The 16,429-nt window shown below is 38.4% G+C and overlaps 1 protein-coding gene across 1 annotated transcript; it reads left to right on the top strand.

Moving 5' to 3' along the window:
* Nucleotides 1-7,418: 7,418 nt before the first annotated feature.
* Nucleotides 7,419-10,245, top strand: PHLDA1 (pleckstrin homology like domain family A member 1). The gene is made up of 2 exons (XM_083366198.1): nt 7,419-8,192; nt 9,674-10,245. Exon 1 carries the CDS (start codon nt 7,699-7,701, stop codon nt 8,173-8,175), a length of 477 nt encoding a protein of 158 aa, XP_083222324.1. The 5' UTR covers nt 7,419-7,698; the 3' UTR covers nt 8,176-8,192; nt 9,674-10,245.
* The last annotated feature ends 6,184 nt before the right edge of the window (nt 10,246-16,429 follow it).

The raw sequence follows: 16,429 nt of genomic DNA, 5'->3' as shown, positions 1-16,429 counted from the left end.
ATCCTATTCTTAAATATCTTTTGCATATTCCACCAAATTTTAATCCAAAAAGCTTTAACCTTTTTACAGGTCCACCATACGTGAAAATACGTTGCATCTTCACCACCACACCTCCAACATTTGGGCTGGCAGTTCGGATACATACTTGCTAATTTTTTAGGATCTAAATGCCACCTATAAAACATTTTATAAAAGTTCTCTCTTAAGTTTTGAGCTTGCGTAAATTTTACATTTCTCACCCAAATCTTTTCCCGGGTATCCATTGTAATAACTTCTTGAAAATTCTGAGCCCACTTTATCATACAGTCTTTAACAAGTTCTGTCTCTGAGTCAATTTCTATCAATGCAAGATATATCCTTTTAATATGTGCTTGACCTTGATCTCTAATTTGCTTTACCAGATTTTCATCAGTCATTGAAAAACCAATTTTCTGGTCTTCTTTCCACCTGGCCTGTAACTGCCCATACTGAAATCAAGTTTCTACAATCTTTTCTTCTCTTAAAGTATTATACGGCTTTAAATGCGATACATTCCTTTCCAAACTTAAAATTTCCTTATATGTAGTCACATCATGTTTAAACCCAACACTTTTATTTTCTATTGCGTGTTTCGGTATTGCCCATATAGGTATCTTATAATTTAACTTATGTCTATACTTTTTCCAAACTCGCAACAGAGCATGTCTTAAAATATGTACCTTGAACACATTATTCACCTTCTTATCATACAATAAATATGCATGCCAACCAAATAACAAATCATGGCCTTCAAGATTTAATAATCTCACTTGTGTTAGATTAACCCAATCACTTATTGCTGACAAAGCAGCAGCTTCATAGTATAGTTTAAGATTAGGCATTTTAAGACCACCTCTCTCACGCGTATCCTGCATAATCTTAAATTTAACTTGTGGCCTTTTCCCTGCCCAGACAAATTTATTAATACCCCTTTGCCATTCCTCCAAATTTGAATCCTTTTTAAGAATAGGTATCATTTGAAATAAAAATAAAAATTTTGGCAAAACATTCATTGTCACTGCTGCAATTCTTCCCAATAAAGATAATTGTAGTTTTTTCCAGCTATCCAATTCTTTTTGAACTTTTCCCCATAACTTCTCATAATTATTCTTATATAACTTTACATTTGAGGGTGACAAATATATCCCCAAATATTTAACCCTTTTAACAATTTCAAATCCCGTTAACTCTTCTAAACCAGCCTTTTGTGATACTGTCATATTCTTAGACAACATTTTAGTTTTTTGTATGTTAACCTTGAATCCAGAAACTTTCCCATATTGCATTATTATCTCCATCAGTTCTACAACTGAATCTTCAGGCTGAGTTACCATAACAACCAGATCATCTGCAAACGCCCTCAGTCTGTAATCCTGATCTCTTATTTGAATTCCCCTAATTTTTCCCGAATCCCATATTTTAATCAATAATATCTCCAATGTTAAAACAAATAATAAAGGTGACAACGGGCACCCCTGCCTTGTACCCTTTTCAATGTTACATACTTCCGTCAAACTATTATTAACTATTATGCGGGCTGTTTGCTTTTGATATAATGCCCTAATTGGTTGTAAAAATTTATCCCCAAAGTTCATTTTATCTAATACTTTTAACAAAAATTGCCAATCCAATTGATCAAAGGCTTTTTCACCATCCAAAAAGATCAACGCTGCAGGGATCTGATTGTTTCTTTCCAAAATTCCAGCAAATCAACTACATGCCTCACATTATTCTTCATTTGTCTACCACTTATAAGCCCAGTTTGGTCACCATGAATTACTTGTTGCAATACCCTCATTACTCTGTTAGCTAAAACCTTAGCAAATATCTTGTAGTCCGTATTCAAAAGTGATATTGGCCTATAATTTTTTGCTTGGGTGACATCCTGGTCTTCCTTCGGAATCTAAGAAATAAAAGCAGTTTTCCAAGACGGGGGCACCCCTCCTCCCATTTGAATTGTCTGAAACAATTCCCTTAATGGCTTTACCATCTCTAACTGTAAATTTTTGTAATACACAGCAGTCAATCCATCCGTACCTGGCGCCTTACCCACTTTCAATTGTTTAATTGCTAAAAAAATTTCTTCCTCAGTTACCAATTGATTAATCTCTTCCTTTTGTTCTTGTGTAAGAACAGGAATATTAGCGTTCATCAAATATTCATCAATATCTGCCTCACTAATCTTATCTCTAGCATATAACTTAGAATAAAAATCAACAAAAGTCTTCTTAATAAGACTCTGCTGATACACTACCTTACCCTTATGTTTTATTCTATCTATATTAGAAGCCCTTTGCTTCTTCCTTAACAAATAAGCTAACCATCTACCTAGTTTATTGGCATTGCAAAAAGTATTATGTCTAGCATACCGTAAGTTAGTTGCCACCTGATCAGCCATCAACTTGTCGAACTGTCCCCTTAATAAATTAATTACCTCTTTAATCTTCAAATCCGATGGATTCAAAATTAAAGCCTTTTTCCCTAATTTCATTCTCTAATTCCTTCCTCTTGAATTCCAGATTGCGTCTATATTTGTTATTCAAATATATTAATACACCTCTCATATAAGCTTTACTAGCATCCCAGACCATTTCAATAGAAGTCCCTTTATGCATATTAATTTTAAAAAAATCCATCTGTTTTTTTACATTCTTCCACATTTTCCTGATTTCTAAACAAATTCTCATTTAGACGCCAGGAACGCCTATCTCTATTATCTTTTTCTATCTCTAACCAGACTGGACTATGATCAGACATAGTTCTTGGACAAATCTTAGTCTTCTTAATCCTAGAAAAGAAATCATTAGTAATTAGTGTAAAGTCAATCCTAGAAAAAGATTGATGTCTATCAGAAAAAAAGTATAGTCCTTCTCTTGCAAATTTCTTTCTCTCCAAATATCTCGCAATTCCAAATCGTCCTTCATTTCAAAAAAAGATTTAGGCAGTTTAGCATGACTTGGAATACTTTTAAAAAAACCCCTCTTGTCCATTTGTACATCCAAAACACCATTCCAGTCCCCCATAAAAATAAAAGATTTATAATCCCATTGAGTAATCTTGCTGTGTAATAAACTATAAAAGTCTGCTTGTTGTTGATTAGGAGCATACAATCCAACCAGAAGTGTTTTCTTGCCTTCTATTAACAGTTCAATTATAACATATCTTCCTTGTTTATCTGCTTCAATTAACTCCGCTGTCAAGGTATTCTTAACATAAACAACCACTCCATTTTTCTTACCCGTTGCGGAGGCAATAAATTGTGTACCCAGTCTTGAATTTAATAAGTACTTTTGATCCGTAACTCTAATATGTGTTTCTTGTAAACAAATAACATCATTCTTAAATTGTTTTAAATATTGAAAAACTTTCTTTCTCTTCTGTGGTGAATTTAAGCCATTAACATTCCAGGTTAGAAACTTTGTCGCCATCCTTCGCGACCCGAAGCTTTTGGAGCGCTTCTTCCAAAATCACCTGCACTCTCTTAGGTCGCGCTCCTCCCACAGCTTCACTATAAGTAAGTTTTGGAGGTGCCATCATGACTTTCTGCTGTTCTTGTTCTTGCTCTCGTCTCATTTGTCTCGAAGCAGCACGCGTCATCCTCTGGTCTCTGGCCTCCGATGATACTGAAATTTGATCCACTCCTGTAGCTTTCTCATCTATCTGCGTTGTTCCTTCAGCACCTTGTAAATTCTCACTGCGTAATTGAGGCTTTCCCTCACCATTCTTTGTAGATTCCAAAAGTGGTATGGGGACTGCTTTTAAAACATTACTATAAAAATCACGTGCCTGCAACACTGTAGTAAGACGATGTCTCATGCCTTCATGCGTCACCACCATACCCACTGGTATCTCCCATCTGAACTTAATATCACGTCGTCTTAATTCTTGTGCCAAAAAGGCAAATTCCTTCCTTCTCCTTAGGATTCTTGGAGGGATCTCTTTTAAAATCAAAACTTCTTGCTCAGCAATTGCAAATTTAGTATTGTAAAAGGCTTGAATAACCTCATTTCTAATTGCTCTCTTTGTAAAATAAACCACCACATCTCTGGGTAATTTCCTTTGTCTTGCAATCCACGAATTAACATGGAAAATTTTGTCTATATCTTCCATAATTGCATCTGCTGGTCGCCCCAACACACCTTCCAAAGCCTCAGAAACTATTTTCTTCAAATTTTCTTTAGAATCCTCTTTTAAGCCTCTAATTCTCACAGCAAACTCCATCTCATGGTACTGTACCAAGGTCAAGTCACCATCAATTTTATCCACCACATTTTCAGTCTCTCATTTTTGCATCTAATCTGATATTATTTTGGCTGAGATCTTCCACTCTCTCGTCCAAGCGCTCTATGCATATAGCCATGCCTTGAAATGCAAGTACGATGTCTGCCCTCATTTCTGTTAACTTCTCATCCATAAGCTCTGTAAGCTTCTCATCCATAAGCTCAACTAATTGTTGCGATTGCTTTTTCATAGCCTCTTGCAACACATCGTGCAAATCTTTAACTGTAAAAGTTGGTACAGGTGCAGGTGCAGAGGGAGGGGGCATTAAAGCTTGTAACGAAGATTGCTGCACCGGAGAAGCCCCCGCGCTTCTAGGAACTTCAGAAGATTTGGCAGCCATTTTCACCCACTATTGCCTGCTACGCACTTTCACTTTCAAACTCCACAAAGTCCATTGAGTTAAAGATAAATTCACTTTAACCTGAATCTCCTGTATCGCTCTGCCTGCATCCAGGTTCTCTAAGGTTCTCTCTTGCTGGCAGGGATGGTTGCTGATGCCCTGCTCTGCTCCAAAAAGCCCGGAGCAGAGGCGCCCCGCAGTCCGGAGCAAACTCAGGCTTCGGGGGGGCTCAATCCTTCAGCCGCCAGAATTTTAGCTCTGGCAGCCCCGGAGAGCTCTACCCCTACCTGAGTGCCCACCCCCTCTTCTCCCGAGGAGCGGGCTTCCGAGCCGTCAAAACAGCTGATTGGCGCTGTTTTCGGCGGCTCTACGGAGCCTGCGGCGACGCCTTGCCACCCGGAAGTCCTCCAACCAATTTTTTATCCGCTGCCAAAAATTTTGCGCTTTTGAACATTCCCACCACATGTGATAGTAAGTCCCTGGAAGCTTTCTGCATTTCCTTGCTGCTGCTGATCTTGATGGTTTTTAATAGTTTCTAATTTTAATAATGAGAAGCCAAAACAAAAAAAAGTTACATGGGGAAAGGGGACAGACAATTGGTGCAGAAAGAATAGGCACATAAATTCAGGAAAATTAATAATTAATAGTGAGTATGTACAAAAAGAAAATGAGTCAAAGCTTTTTTAATGATTATGTTTCCAAAGCTTTCCATAAAAACAAGCAATGTCCTTATGGCTTCCTTCTATCTCTTTATTTTTTTAAATAAAGATATTTACACAGGTTTCAAGACACGAACTGTGTTCAAGATTTGTTTGGAAATCTCAGCTGTATTTTTCATATAGTTAAACAATAGGTAAAAACAGCGAATACATGGATGCCTCCATCCATATTTAACTGGTAATGTCTTATCTTTGATTTCTTCCCTTTAGTTTTCTCCCTGTAGTCAGTCTTGGCACAACAAAGCAAAGTTATAGCCCTTTGCAGAAACAATCAAACACCAGTAATCTTATGCTTAACTATTTCTGGGCTTTCTGTGAACATCTGTTGAACCCAGCATAATTTTCCTGGATTGTGCTGCTAAAATAATTATATTACTTGGAGCATGTGATTTTTATTTCAAACTATACTGACGTCTTATTCTCTAAGTTTTGTTCATTCTAAAAAAAATTCTCTGAATTATGCACTCCGTTACAGTACTATGATCCACATTTCTTTTAGAAGCTTTTCTGCCTAGCTATCACTTATTTCTTAGAACCTTTAGTCGTTGGAAATTGCATTTTTCTTTGGAAATCTGTTAGCTTATTTTTTCTATGAAAGATTTTTACAATAATGGATTTACTAGATGGCAGAAATGATTCACAGGAGGGTATTTTCCTATTTCAATCAGGCTATTTTTACAACTATTAGAACAGATGTTGGCAAATGGTAACCACATGTTCTGTTTCCATACCCTTCTCAAAGTATTTCACGTACTTGGGATAGAAGGATAGCTTTAGATACTGAATGAATAGTTGGAAAGAGACAGAAGAGGTTCATACTCAGGTTCTGAGCTGGTTTAGGTTGTGAAATGACCAGATAATTCATCCAGAATAAGTATTCCTGATAGGACTTTATTATACATGTCCTCTAGATGGCTGTTCAGCTATGTCATTTTCAGCCTAATTTTTCTGAATAACCCATCAGTCATAAAATGGGCCCATTTCCATGGGAAGATAGCATTGTTGAGTGATGAAACAAGTAGGGAAATATTAAGGCCTGGAGATTCTTACATCAGCACTCTGAAATGTAACGTTATCCTACTAATGAACATACACTTGTTTCTCCAGACGTTTTTTTTGACATTCAGGCAAAACAAGTACAAATTAAGTACATTTCATATTTATAGAACTAGGAACATTGCCTATTACATCAGCAATGGGAATTTTTTAGAGCACCAAAGGTAGTAATGAGCATTCTGCAGTTGTAAACTTCTGAACCATAATGAGTAAGTATCTTTCCCCTGAAATAACTTAAGTGTATGCTTCATAGTACTGCTGCGTCTATGCTATGATTTATTAACAAGCGTGAAATAACTTTGCTGTTAAGTGTGTAGTAGAAATTGAAATGAACGTTCCTTTTAGGTTTTGAACCCTATAGCGGTTGCTTTCTGGCTTGTACGAATGACATCCAAGTAGCAGGCAAGCATTGGGTTTGTTTTTATTATATTAGGCATTTCTCATAATAACGATTACAACACACGTGCGCGCGCGGGGAAGGTTTTCCGTGTTGGGTTCGGGCATCCCGAATGGTTGCTGCATCTGGGAGTAGTTGGGGTGTCCGCGAGCTTCGGCAGAGAAACGGGGCTGGCTTCCCGCCACTCGGCCTCCGCAAGGCCGCGCGTTCCAGAGGGGAAGCCAAGACGGCCGCCTGCCGCCGTCAGCGAAGGCTCAAAAGTGGTCTTTCTCCTGTTGGGCCTCCTCTGAGTTCCAGGAGTGAGAACGGCTCGGCTGCCACGGGAGTAAGGCTTTGTTCTCTGCAGGCTCCCGAGGGGAGAAAAGAGGAGAGCGAGCCACAAGCCTCCGCCCGTCCTTAAAGGCGGGCAGGCGAGGACGAGACGGCCGAGGGGTCGGCAACCTCGGCTCTTTTATGACTCGTGGACTTCAACTCCCAGAATTCCTGAGCCAGCTATGCTGGCTCAGGAATTCTGGGAGTTGAAGTCCACGAGTCATAAAAGAGCCGAGGTTGCCGACCCCTGGCCGAGGCTTTCCTCGACCGGCCTCTTCGGCAGGCCCCGCCCCGCCTTTCCTTCGCCCCGCCCCCCGAAAACCTGGTGTAGCTGAAATGAAAAAGCCGCGTTCAGAAACAACGGGAGGGGGACGGAGGGCGCTTCCTCCCAGCGCTTCTGAGGAAAGACCGGCGGGGAGACCAGAAGCCGCCCTGCTAAAACTGGCCGTCGTTCGCCAGAAGGGGAAGCCTTTCCGGCGCTTCCCGGGAAATCCCGCTCGTCCGCGCGCCGCTTCTTTGGCGCGCGCCTTCTTTTCGCTCCCTTTTCCGAAGTTTTTGGCGGCGGCGGCGGCGGGATGCTGGAGAGCGGCGGCAAGCCGGTGAAGGAGGGCGTGCTGGAGAAACGCAGCGACGGCTTGCTGCAGCTCTGGAAGAAGAAGCGTTGCATCCTCACCGAGGAAGGGCTCCTGCTTAGCCCGCCCAAGCAGGAACCGGCGGCGGCGGCGGCGGCGGCTTCTTCTTCTTCTCCTGCCGACGGAGAGACGGCGGTGGCCGCCGCCAAGATCAAGCAGTTGCCCTTTTCCACCATGAAGACGGTGGACTGCGTGGAGCGGAAGGGCAAGTACATGTATTTCACGGTGGTGATGGCCGAAGGGAAGGAGATCGACTTTCGGTGCCCGCAGGACCAAGGCTGGAACGCCGAGATCACGCTGCAACTCGTGCACTACAAAAACCGGCAGGCCATCCTGGCGGTCAAGTCGACCCGGCAGAAGCAGCAGCACCTAGTCCAGCAGCTCGGGCCCCGCCTCCGCAGCGCCTCCAACTCCGCCTAGACGGGCACCCCGGACAGGTACTGGCTTTGCCCGCTTCCCGCCTGGTGCCCGCCGTTGCCGGACTTGGTCTCGGCCGCCTAGGGCGCAGGCGGCTTCTTCCCGCTCCCCTCAAGCTCTCCCCGCGTCGGAGGGAGCTCCCCACCAAACAAGCAAGCGAAGCTCGGCGGCAGCTTGAACCCTCTTTTGTTCTGCAGAAGCGCCCATCTTTGCTGTGCGGCTCCTGCTTCGGGGAAGGGGAGACCCCAGGCACCAGGATCAATTGTACTGTGATCTTCCACGCGTAGGGGCTTTCTTACATGTTACTCAGTACGTGTGCCGAGGCACGTGAGGGAACAGAGTAGGTGAAAGAAAGGGCCCTGCGTGGACTTTATATCTTTTTTCCTACAAGCCCTGTTTGACCTGGTACGCTGTAGGAAGCGTGGCGGTACAAGAGGCAGTACTGCATCTGCTGGAAATTGGATAACGGTCTTCTGCAGATTCCTGTGTTTAAAACTAAACTTGAGTTATTCAGTTCTTAATCGGCTTCTTTTCCTCTTGGAATGTACAGGTAGTCCTCGACTTAAGACTAGTTGTTTAACGACTGGTCAAAGTTACCCCACACCAACCAAAAGGTACTTATAACCTGGTTCCAAAGTTCCATTGGTTCCCCTCCCACCGCATGGTCACATGATGGCATTTTGGATGCTTGGCAACTGGCCCACGTTTGTGACTATTTGCTGCGTCATGCGTTCATGTGACTGTGATCTTGCTGAAAAACAGTGGATTCACTTAACGACCATGGTGGTTTCTTTACAACCACTGCGTTCTGTTAACCGCTTCAAAAAAAGGGTAGTTTAAATCAGATCAATTAGAAGGTGCTCCGATGTATGACTATTATGACTTATGACTGTGATGGGCAGGCTCCATTACGTCTATGTGTGGTATGGATGCTTTTGAATTCAGGCTTTGGGGTAAGGAAAGAGAGGGGTCATCTGTGTTATCTGCTTCATACAATACCAAATCTTTACTTGGTTTTTTTTTTCCTTTCCACCTACAAATAATTCCCCAAAAATCTTAGGGCTGAAAAATGAGTAGAAAGAATTAGAGGATAATTAATTCAGTATGTTTTTACATGAATTGTCTCTCATCTGGGATGGCAAACTGTTCACGTAAAGCAGCAATTATGAATGTGTAAAGGCATAATCAGAGTTTTCTGGTGACTGGCATGTAATCATCCCTGACTTCTCAGCAATGAGACCCAAACCAGTTGGTGATTGTGTGCTTTACAATGTTGTAATAGAGATGTGTTGTTGAGAGCAGTGAGAGTCTTTAGCTAAAGTTTAAGACTACTTATGCAATTTTTTGCTAACCTTATGCTCTTTTGCGAAAATATTCTGAAGGAGAATCTCCATTTCATCAGCAGTATTGGATTTAAGAGAACAAGCAATAGGTTTGTCTAATTTGCAAGCACAGAATGCTGCTACATTACTCAGATTATATTTTATGTGTGTTGTTACAGATCAAATTCAAGAGGCGCTTCTGGAAGTAAGAGGAACAGTGATCAAAGGCTGGCAAAGTAAAGGACGACGAGTACAAGAGCATCAGTTCAGTCCCTGGATTTTGTCCAGTTTTGACACCATCTGTGGGTGCTTTAGAGAAGTACTTCAGCTGTTCTGGGTTTCGGCTACTGCTTAAACTAGGGAAAGGCATATTTGACCTCAAAGGACATATGTCGCACTGTCATTTTAAAAATTCCACTGTGTTTTATTTGTGTGTATATTTATTAGTGGGGATTTTAAGTTTTCAGGTTACTTCTGAATGTAGATCTTCTGAGAGACAATGAAGTGCAGAAAATACTTGCTTTGGTGAATTGTATATGCATCTGTAGAGGGAGGAAAAAACTGAAGCAAGAAAACCGAAAGATGAAGAATTTACCAGAACTCTTCATGTAGCTTTCACACACTGCTTTGCAACAGTTTTCATCTCAAAAAGTGGAAGGCTTTTATGAAATGAATGTATGAAATGTATCTTGATATGTTAAAGTATTGTACCAACATTCTAAATAATGAGAACACCCGCTCCAAAGAAAGCAATGGCTTTAAATTAAAATTCTGAATTGTTTTGTTTATTCAACAGTCATCTGACTTGTGGTATTATACATTGTATTCAGTAGTAATCAGTTATACCCAGTTTTCATATTCTTTCTTCACAAGCAGAAAATCTTAGTTGACTGACTGACCAGAAAAATAATTATAAAAAAGTTATGTTCTTTTTATATATGAGATTTGTTGGAAGAAGCATACTAAAGACAATTCATTGCACTTCTTTATTTAAATTTGTCCCTAGCCTATAATATTTCTTACTGTGGTTTTACTTTACTCCTTATCACATTATTTTATATAGAATGCCTTAAAGTACTTAATTGGATAATTTTTACCAATATTTCCTATTATTTGGGGTTTGGGGGTCATGTCCTATACAATTTTATACCTCCTATAATCAAAATAATTTCTTCTTAGAACAGTGCTTTAAATAAATACATAATGTCCAATTGAATATTTAAACTGTTACATTTATTTTTTGTCAGCTTAATTAACTATTCTGGTCTTCTTGTGTTATTTGGAATCTTAATATAACAGAAGAGTTCTAAAACCCCTTTAAGAATCAAAGTCCTTGATCTATTGATTTACACTATATTTCCTAATTATTAATTTGATAAGGTAGCATATACTATGCTTTTCAATCTGGATATTCTGTTTTGAAGGATTTGTAATCTTCCAAACCCAGTTTTTCATGAAATAAAAGCCATTATGATCTAATTAAAGTCAAATTAGACACAGCATAGTGCACCTTGAAGTATTAAATATTTGTATGCAGTTCTATGCATTCTTATCCTGATAAATTATGGAAGGTTTCTGTAAGGCTTCAATTCTTATACTTACCCTACAGAAATGACTAAGCATCAGCTTAGCTCCCCATACTTCTCCAGTTGAGACTGGAATAATGGGCAATTTAAGAAGCTCAGTTGTAGAAAAGTACCAGGTATAAGAACTGCAACTATAGCCATATACTGTAAGTTCAGTCTTTTATTTGGGGTAAATGTGACCAAATTATGATAGGTGGGCTGTCATAAGTAGATATTTCAACACTTATATTTAAGATTTGAAATAAACATAGATGGGAAGAAGAACAACAGTATTTCTGGCTTTCTTCTGCCTTATCAATAAAATAATATATTTTCCATCCCTGAGCAGTTTCATGTTCTAGAAGGAGGTTTTGGACTAAAGTATTAAATGATATATTGAGTGTATTGTGATTGGTTCAAACACTTGCACTTCAATATTAAACTATACCAAAAAAAGAGTTTATCTCCAACTTCTTAGTTTATTACAATCCAGCAGAAAAACAAGTAATATTTGATAATAGAGGATATTTACTGAAATGATAGCAACATACCACACACAATGCTCAGCAAATCTGCAGTGTTTTATTTTTCAGACTGAAATGGCCACAGGAGTATGAAAAATGATTCTTAGTTTTCATAATAGGAATCTAGTCTAGGTGATATCTTTGAACTGATTGTATCAGAAGTCATTACTTAGTTATTTTATAATCATAGCACCTGGAGATAAAAGAAGCAACTGAACTTAAAAAGTAATTCAGTGACTGAAAAGAATGTACCATCATTGTGTATGTCTGTGTATCTATGTTTCTGTATACCTAAAATTTTATAAAACTCAAAAAGTTATAGCCATAACATGACCTGCCCAGTTGCTGTTTGATGAAATGATGGTCATTAAGCGAGGCATCCGGTTTCCTGTTTTGGGGGTACTTGTTTGCTTTTTTTTTAATCTAAAGGGATTCCAAAAATAAAGTACATAAAATAGCTTTCTTTACATCCTCCAACGTAGGATATTTCATTATCGATTTTGTTCAAAAGTACAATAGTTTTTTTTAAAAAGAGGCCTCTCCTTGATGTTGCAATTGCAACACAGAAAATTTATCTGCAATCCTATAACACTTTGAAAACAGTAGAAGATACCACTAGGCCTACAAACTTTGAAAATGTTTTATAAGAAGTACTTTGGATCTTCTATGAGCATTTTCTGCTGTTCATCATTGTCATCTTTTCATTCTATTATGCTCATGCTGATTTAACAGTTGGGTTAATAAGCAGAAGCATATTTTTTCAGTCTTATATGGATGTCTAAAAAAGATGAGGCATTATGAGCAGAGAGGTACTGAAAGCATGCATAGCCCTTTCAAACATGTATAGAATTGCATATTTAAGCTAAAATCTCTTGCTATAAAGAAATGGTTTATCTTTCATGCATCCCCAACCAGATGGCTCACAGATTTGTTGGAAGAATATGACTATGAGAATTTTAATAACTGGGCTCTAAAACAACTGGAACGTAAACATACAACATTAGGGAAGAGCAATTATATTTATGTATCTGGGAGGCAGCAATAGCACTTAGACTTATATACTGCTTCATAGTGCTTTACAGCCCCCTGATCCAGAATTTAGAAAGGGAGTTTCATGAATTAGTAACAGCAGATGGTTTGCATAGATATATTTAGATATTTTTTACCCTTTCTATATGGTACTTACCTGAGATACAGTAACACTCTATATAATAATCTAGAGAAAATAGGATTTATACTGATGTTGCAAAGAAATGGTGGGGTAGGGATAATAATAATATTCTGTGTCATATATTTGCTTTTCAAGAATACATATGATGTGTTATTTTAAGTTTCTGGCACAAAGAATATCATCTCTTCTATGTTATATTCTGAAAAAAGTCTCTTAATTAAAAAAATAACCTCAGCTGCAAATACTGGCTTTTGCAGATTAGTTGCAATGATGTGATTCCAGGCATTGAACTGAAACAATGTATCAAACCAATGTATGTAAATAAGGTTAAAACCAAGGTATACAGTTCAAAGTTTGGAGAAATGTGATTTATTTTTTAACATGCATTCCATTTCAAATAAAGAAACACCTATTGGAATGTTTAGATGATTTTGGTTTTGGATTAGGAATAGATTGCAGTAAATCTAATTGAGTTCAACAGAATTTACTAATCAGCAGGATTGATTGCACTGGAATTGGGCACAATGTTCATGCTCGACTTAAAATGTATAGAGAACAGGTATCATTAGAAGGAAATGTGAGTTACCACTGTTTAGAAATTCAAAATGCATGGGCTTATTTAGAACTAGAATGCAAGTATTTGAGAGGGGGTTTTTTTGTACCCTGTCATCTAATAGTCACTGAGATTTTGGCAACCCAGATGGTACTAAACAATACAACAAATTTATCATGAACGTCAAAATCTGTGTGATTGACAGTGAATTTACTACTATGCAAATAGATGGTTTCAACCTGCAACCTGCATCTAAAAAATAGGTAGAAAACATTTAAAAGGAATCTGAAGTATAGTATCAAAATCAAGTTTATCCTATTTCAGTTAGCATTTCAAAAAAAAAAGGAAAGGAAAGGGAAAAAAGGGAAAAAACCAAACCCACTATCAGTGAACTGAAACTAGATAATCTTACATTGAACATTGAAATCAGTCTGCCAGATTATCATAAATATTTGCAGAGCTGCTTGATCCCTATATTTATCATTTATTATTATATGGGGTTTTTTTTCCACAAAAGCTGTGCTAATTTCACTTGGACTAATTCAAATATCAAATGGGGAAATATCAAGTTTAAGGAAACATCCTTTTCAGTGAAAATGAATCACAGCATCTTCAAAGCTAAACAACTATGCAGGTGCAGGGGCATAGTTTAGTTTCATTCTCTTGATAGCCATGGATTTGGAAAAAAATGTTGACTATTCAAATCATGTCCTTTTCGGCTAATGACTTTTACATGATCACAAAAGGGGATCTTACAAATGAAACAAGTCACCTGTTTTATTTAGTTTTCTAAAGTAGATGCAGAACCTCTCTCTGCGAGAATATTATTATTAAATATTACATTGTGAATACTTATTTTCTTGAACACACACACACACACACACACACACACACAGAACACACAAACAAAGAGCCATGGAGGAAAAAAATTGAAAATCCCTATCTGGGTGATATTAAATAAACCGAAAATAATACAACAGTATAGACAAGTCTGCAGAATTCTTCATCAGCCAAATCATTACAAAAACGAAATAGGGAAAAGAAAGAAAAGAAAACCCAAAATTTAGAGTAAACATTTTAAACTGTGTTGTCTGCAATACAAGTAAATCCTAGCAGGAAACTGGTTGTTAAATGTGAGGCCTTTCCTACTTGCAGCTCACCCTGAAATGCACATACTGCAGTTCCATCATTTTTCAGTCATGTCCCCATGACACTGTCTTATACATGAGTCACATTAAGTTGCCTTTATCTATGCCAGCATTCTCTTCTTGCCCTACTCCTTCACTGCAAGGGGGACTATTCAAGAACAGCCTTGTTTTTACAGCTGTGTAAAATCCATTTGTTTTGTTTTTGGGGAAAAATAGGAGATTGCAGTAACTCTGAACAGAGACAACTGAGGCAGGATAAGGATTTAGCAAGATGGGTAGCAAATGTCCAAATAGTTTTCTGATGACCCAAGGATGGGTGGAGAGCATACTACTCAGGGAAGAGGGAGGAGAGAGACTATTGGATATTATAGCATTAGATTACACCAGTCATCAGGGACAGAAAATATGTGTTCTTATCCCAGCTGTTTGAATTGTATTGGAGAAATTAAACATGAATTAAATCTCACAGGTCCTGATTCTGATCCTTCTTAAGGACTGCAATCATATGCATTCTTACATGGGAATAAATTCTGCAAATTCAGTTATGTTTACTTCTGACTAGATGCCTGGAGATGCAGAGGATGACCAAAAACAAGAGATGTCACCAACATAGTTGAATTCTCTACTAAGTTGGCTGCATACATGATTGTATGATTGTATGTATCATGCATACATCACTGCTGGGAACATGATTCTATGTTCACAGTGATGGCACCTCTACTTCTGATTGTTGTCCATCCAGGCTTTTATTATGTCCAGGAGAATAACAAAGGCAAATGACAATTCATTCACCTTGGACAACAGATACATAAAAGAATCAGAAACAGGAAGAGAAAATCCATAATGCCAAGTTCCAAACTCAACTTTATATATACATAGGTAGAATTTAAAGACATAGAACATGAAAAATGTGGGTTACAAAATGCTAAAGAAATTAACAACTTAATTAATAACAAATGAACTTGATTATCTAGTCTGTAAGAAAAATAGAAAAAGAACAGAAAACAGTAGGCTTTGAATCAAAGTTCTGTCTGTTCAAACTGGATGATTTCAGGTACCCTAGCATGTGTATTCAACTTAAATCAGATCATTTTGACCTCTATTTTACACAAGGAAATTGAATGTACTTTAGAAAGAATTGTTTAGTCACACACCAGTCAGTCAGTAGGTGGGAGGAATGTACAGTCTTCCTTTTGGATGACATGATAACACTAAACTACCCTTTCCCTTCCCATCTTCACTAAAAACAAAGCATTTTTTTTCTGATAAGGCAGATGACTCAGACTTATACAGTACGTAATATTTTCCTTTAAAAAACAGTGCGTCACTTCATATATTCTGTCAACTACCAACTAGCCCTTAGAGAATTTCTTCCAAAATTACTCTGAAGAAAATTCAGAGAATTGTACCTCCAACACATTAAAGGGCACCAGTTTACTCAAAACTGTGATTAGAAGACTTACGCTTACTGCAACCATATTTTGTTGATTTAGTGCCTGCCATTTACTATCAACAACAGAAGTGCAAACCTGAAGTCAAAGCAACGGAGAGAAGAGAAGAGAAAATATAACAGGGTTTTATTTCAAATCTGAGAACAAAAAAGCCAGAGTAGAGCAAGGAGTGCAGATGCTACCATTTTATCTCTGATACAGATGATTTAAAGGATTGAGCCATCCAGAACATTCAGAGCATGTCTATTTAAGTATCTGCATTGGACTTGTGTGATAGATTAAATATATCAGGGGTAGGGAACATGCTTTCTTCTAGGCGCTGCTGGACCACAATTGTTCTGTTCCAGCCTACAACCGGCTATGTTTGAATGTCAGGGACAACCCCTTTTTATAGTCAACAGGCTGGAAAAACCCAACCAAATTTATTTACAAAGAAATCAAAAGTTCAAACAAGAGTTAAACAGGAATAACAGACCAGGACTCTAGCAGAAGATCTTCAAATGGTTGCCTTCAGCAACCAGCA

Source organism: Vipera ursinii (assembly GCF_947247035.1).
Source record: "Vipera ursinii genome assembly, chromosome: 6".
Classification (NCBI taxonomy): Eukaryota; Metazoa; Chordata; class Lepidosauria; order Squamata; family Viperidae; genus Vipera; species Vipera ursinii.
The sequence above is the reverse complement of the archived record's forward strand: the minus strand, read 5'-3'. Positions and strand labels throughout refer to the sequence as shown.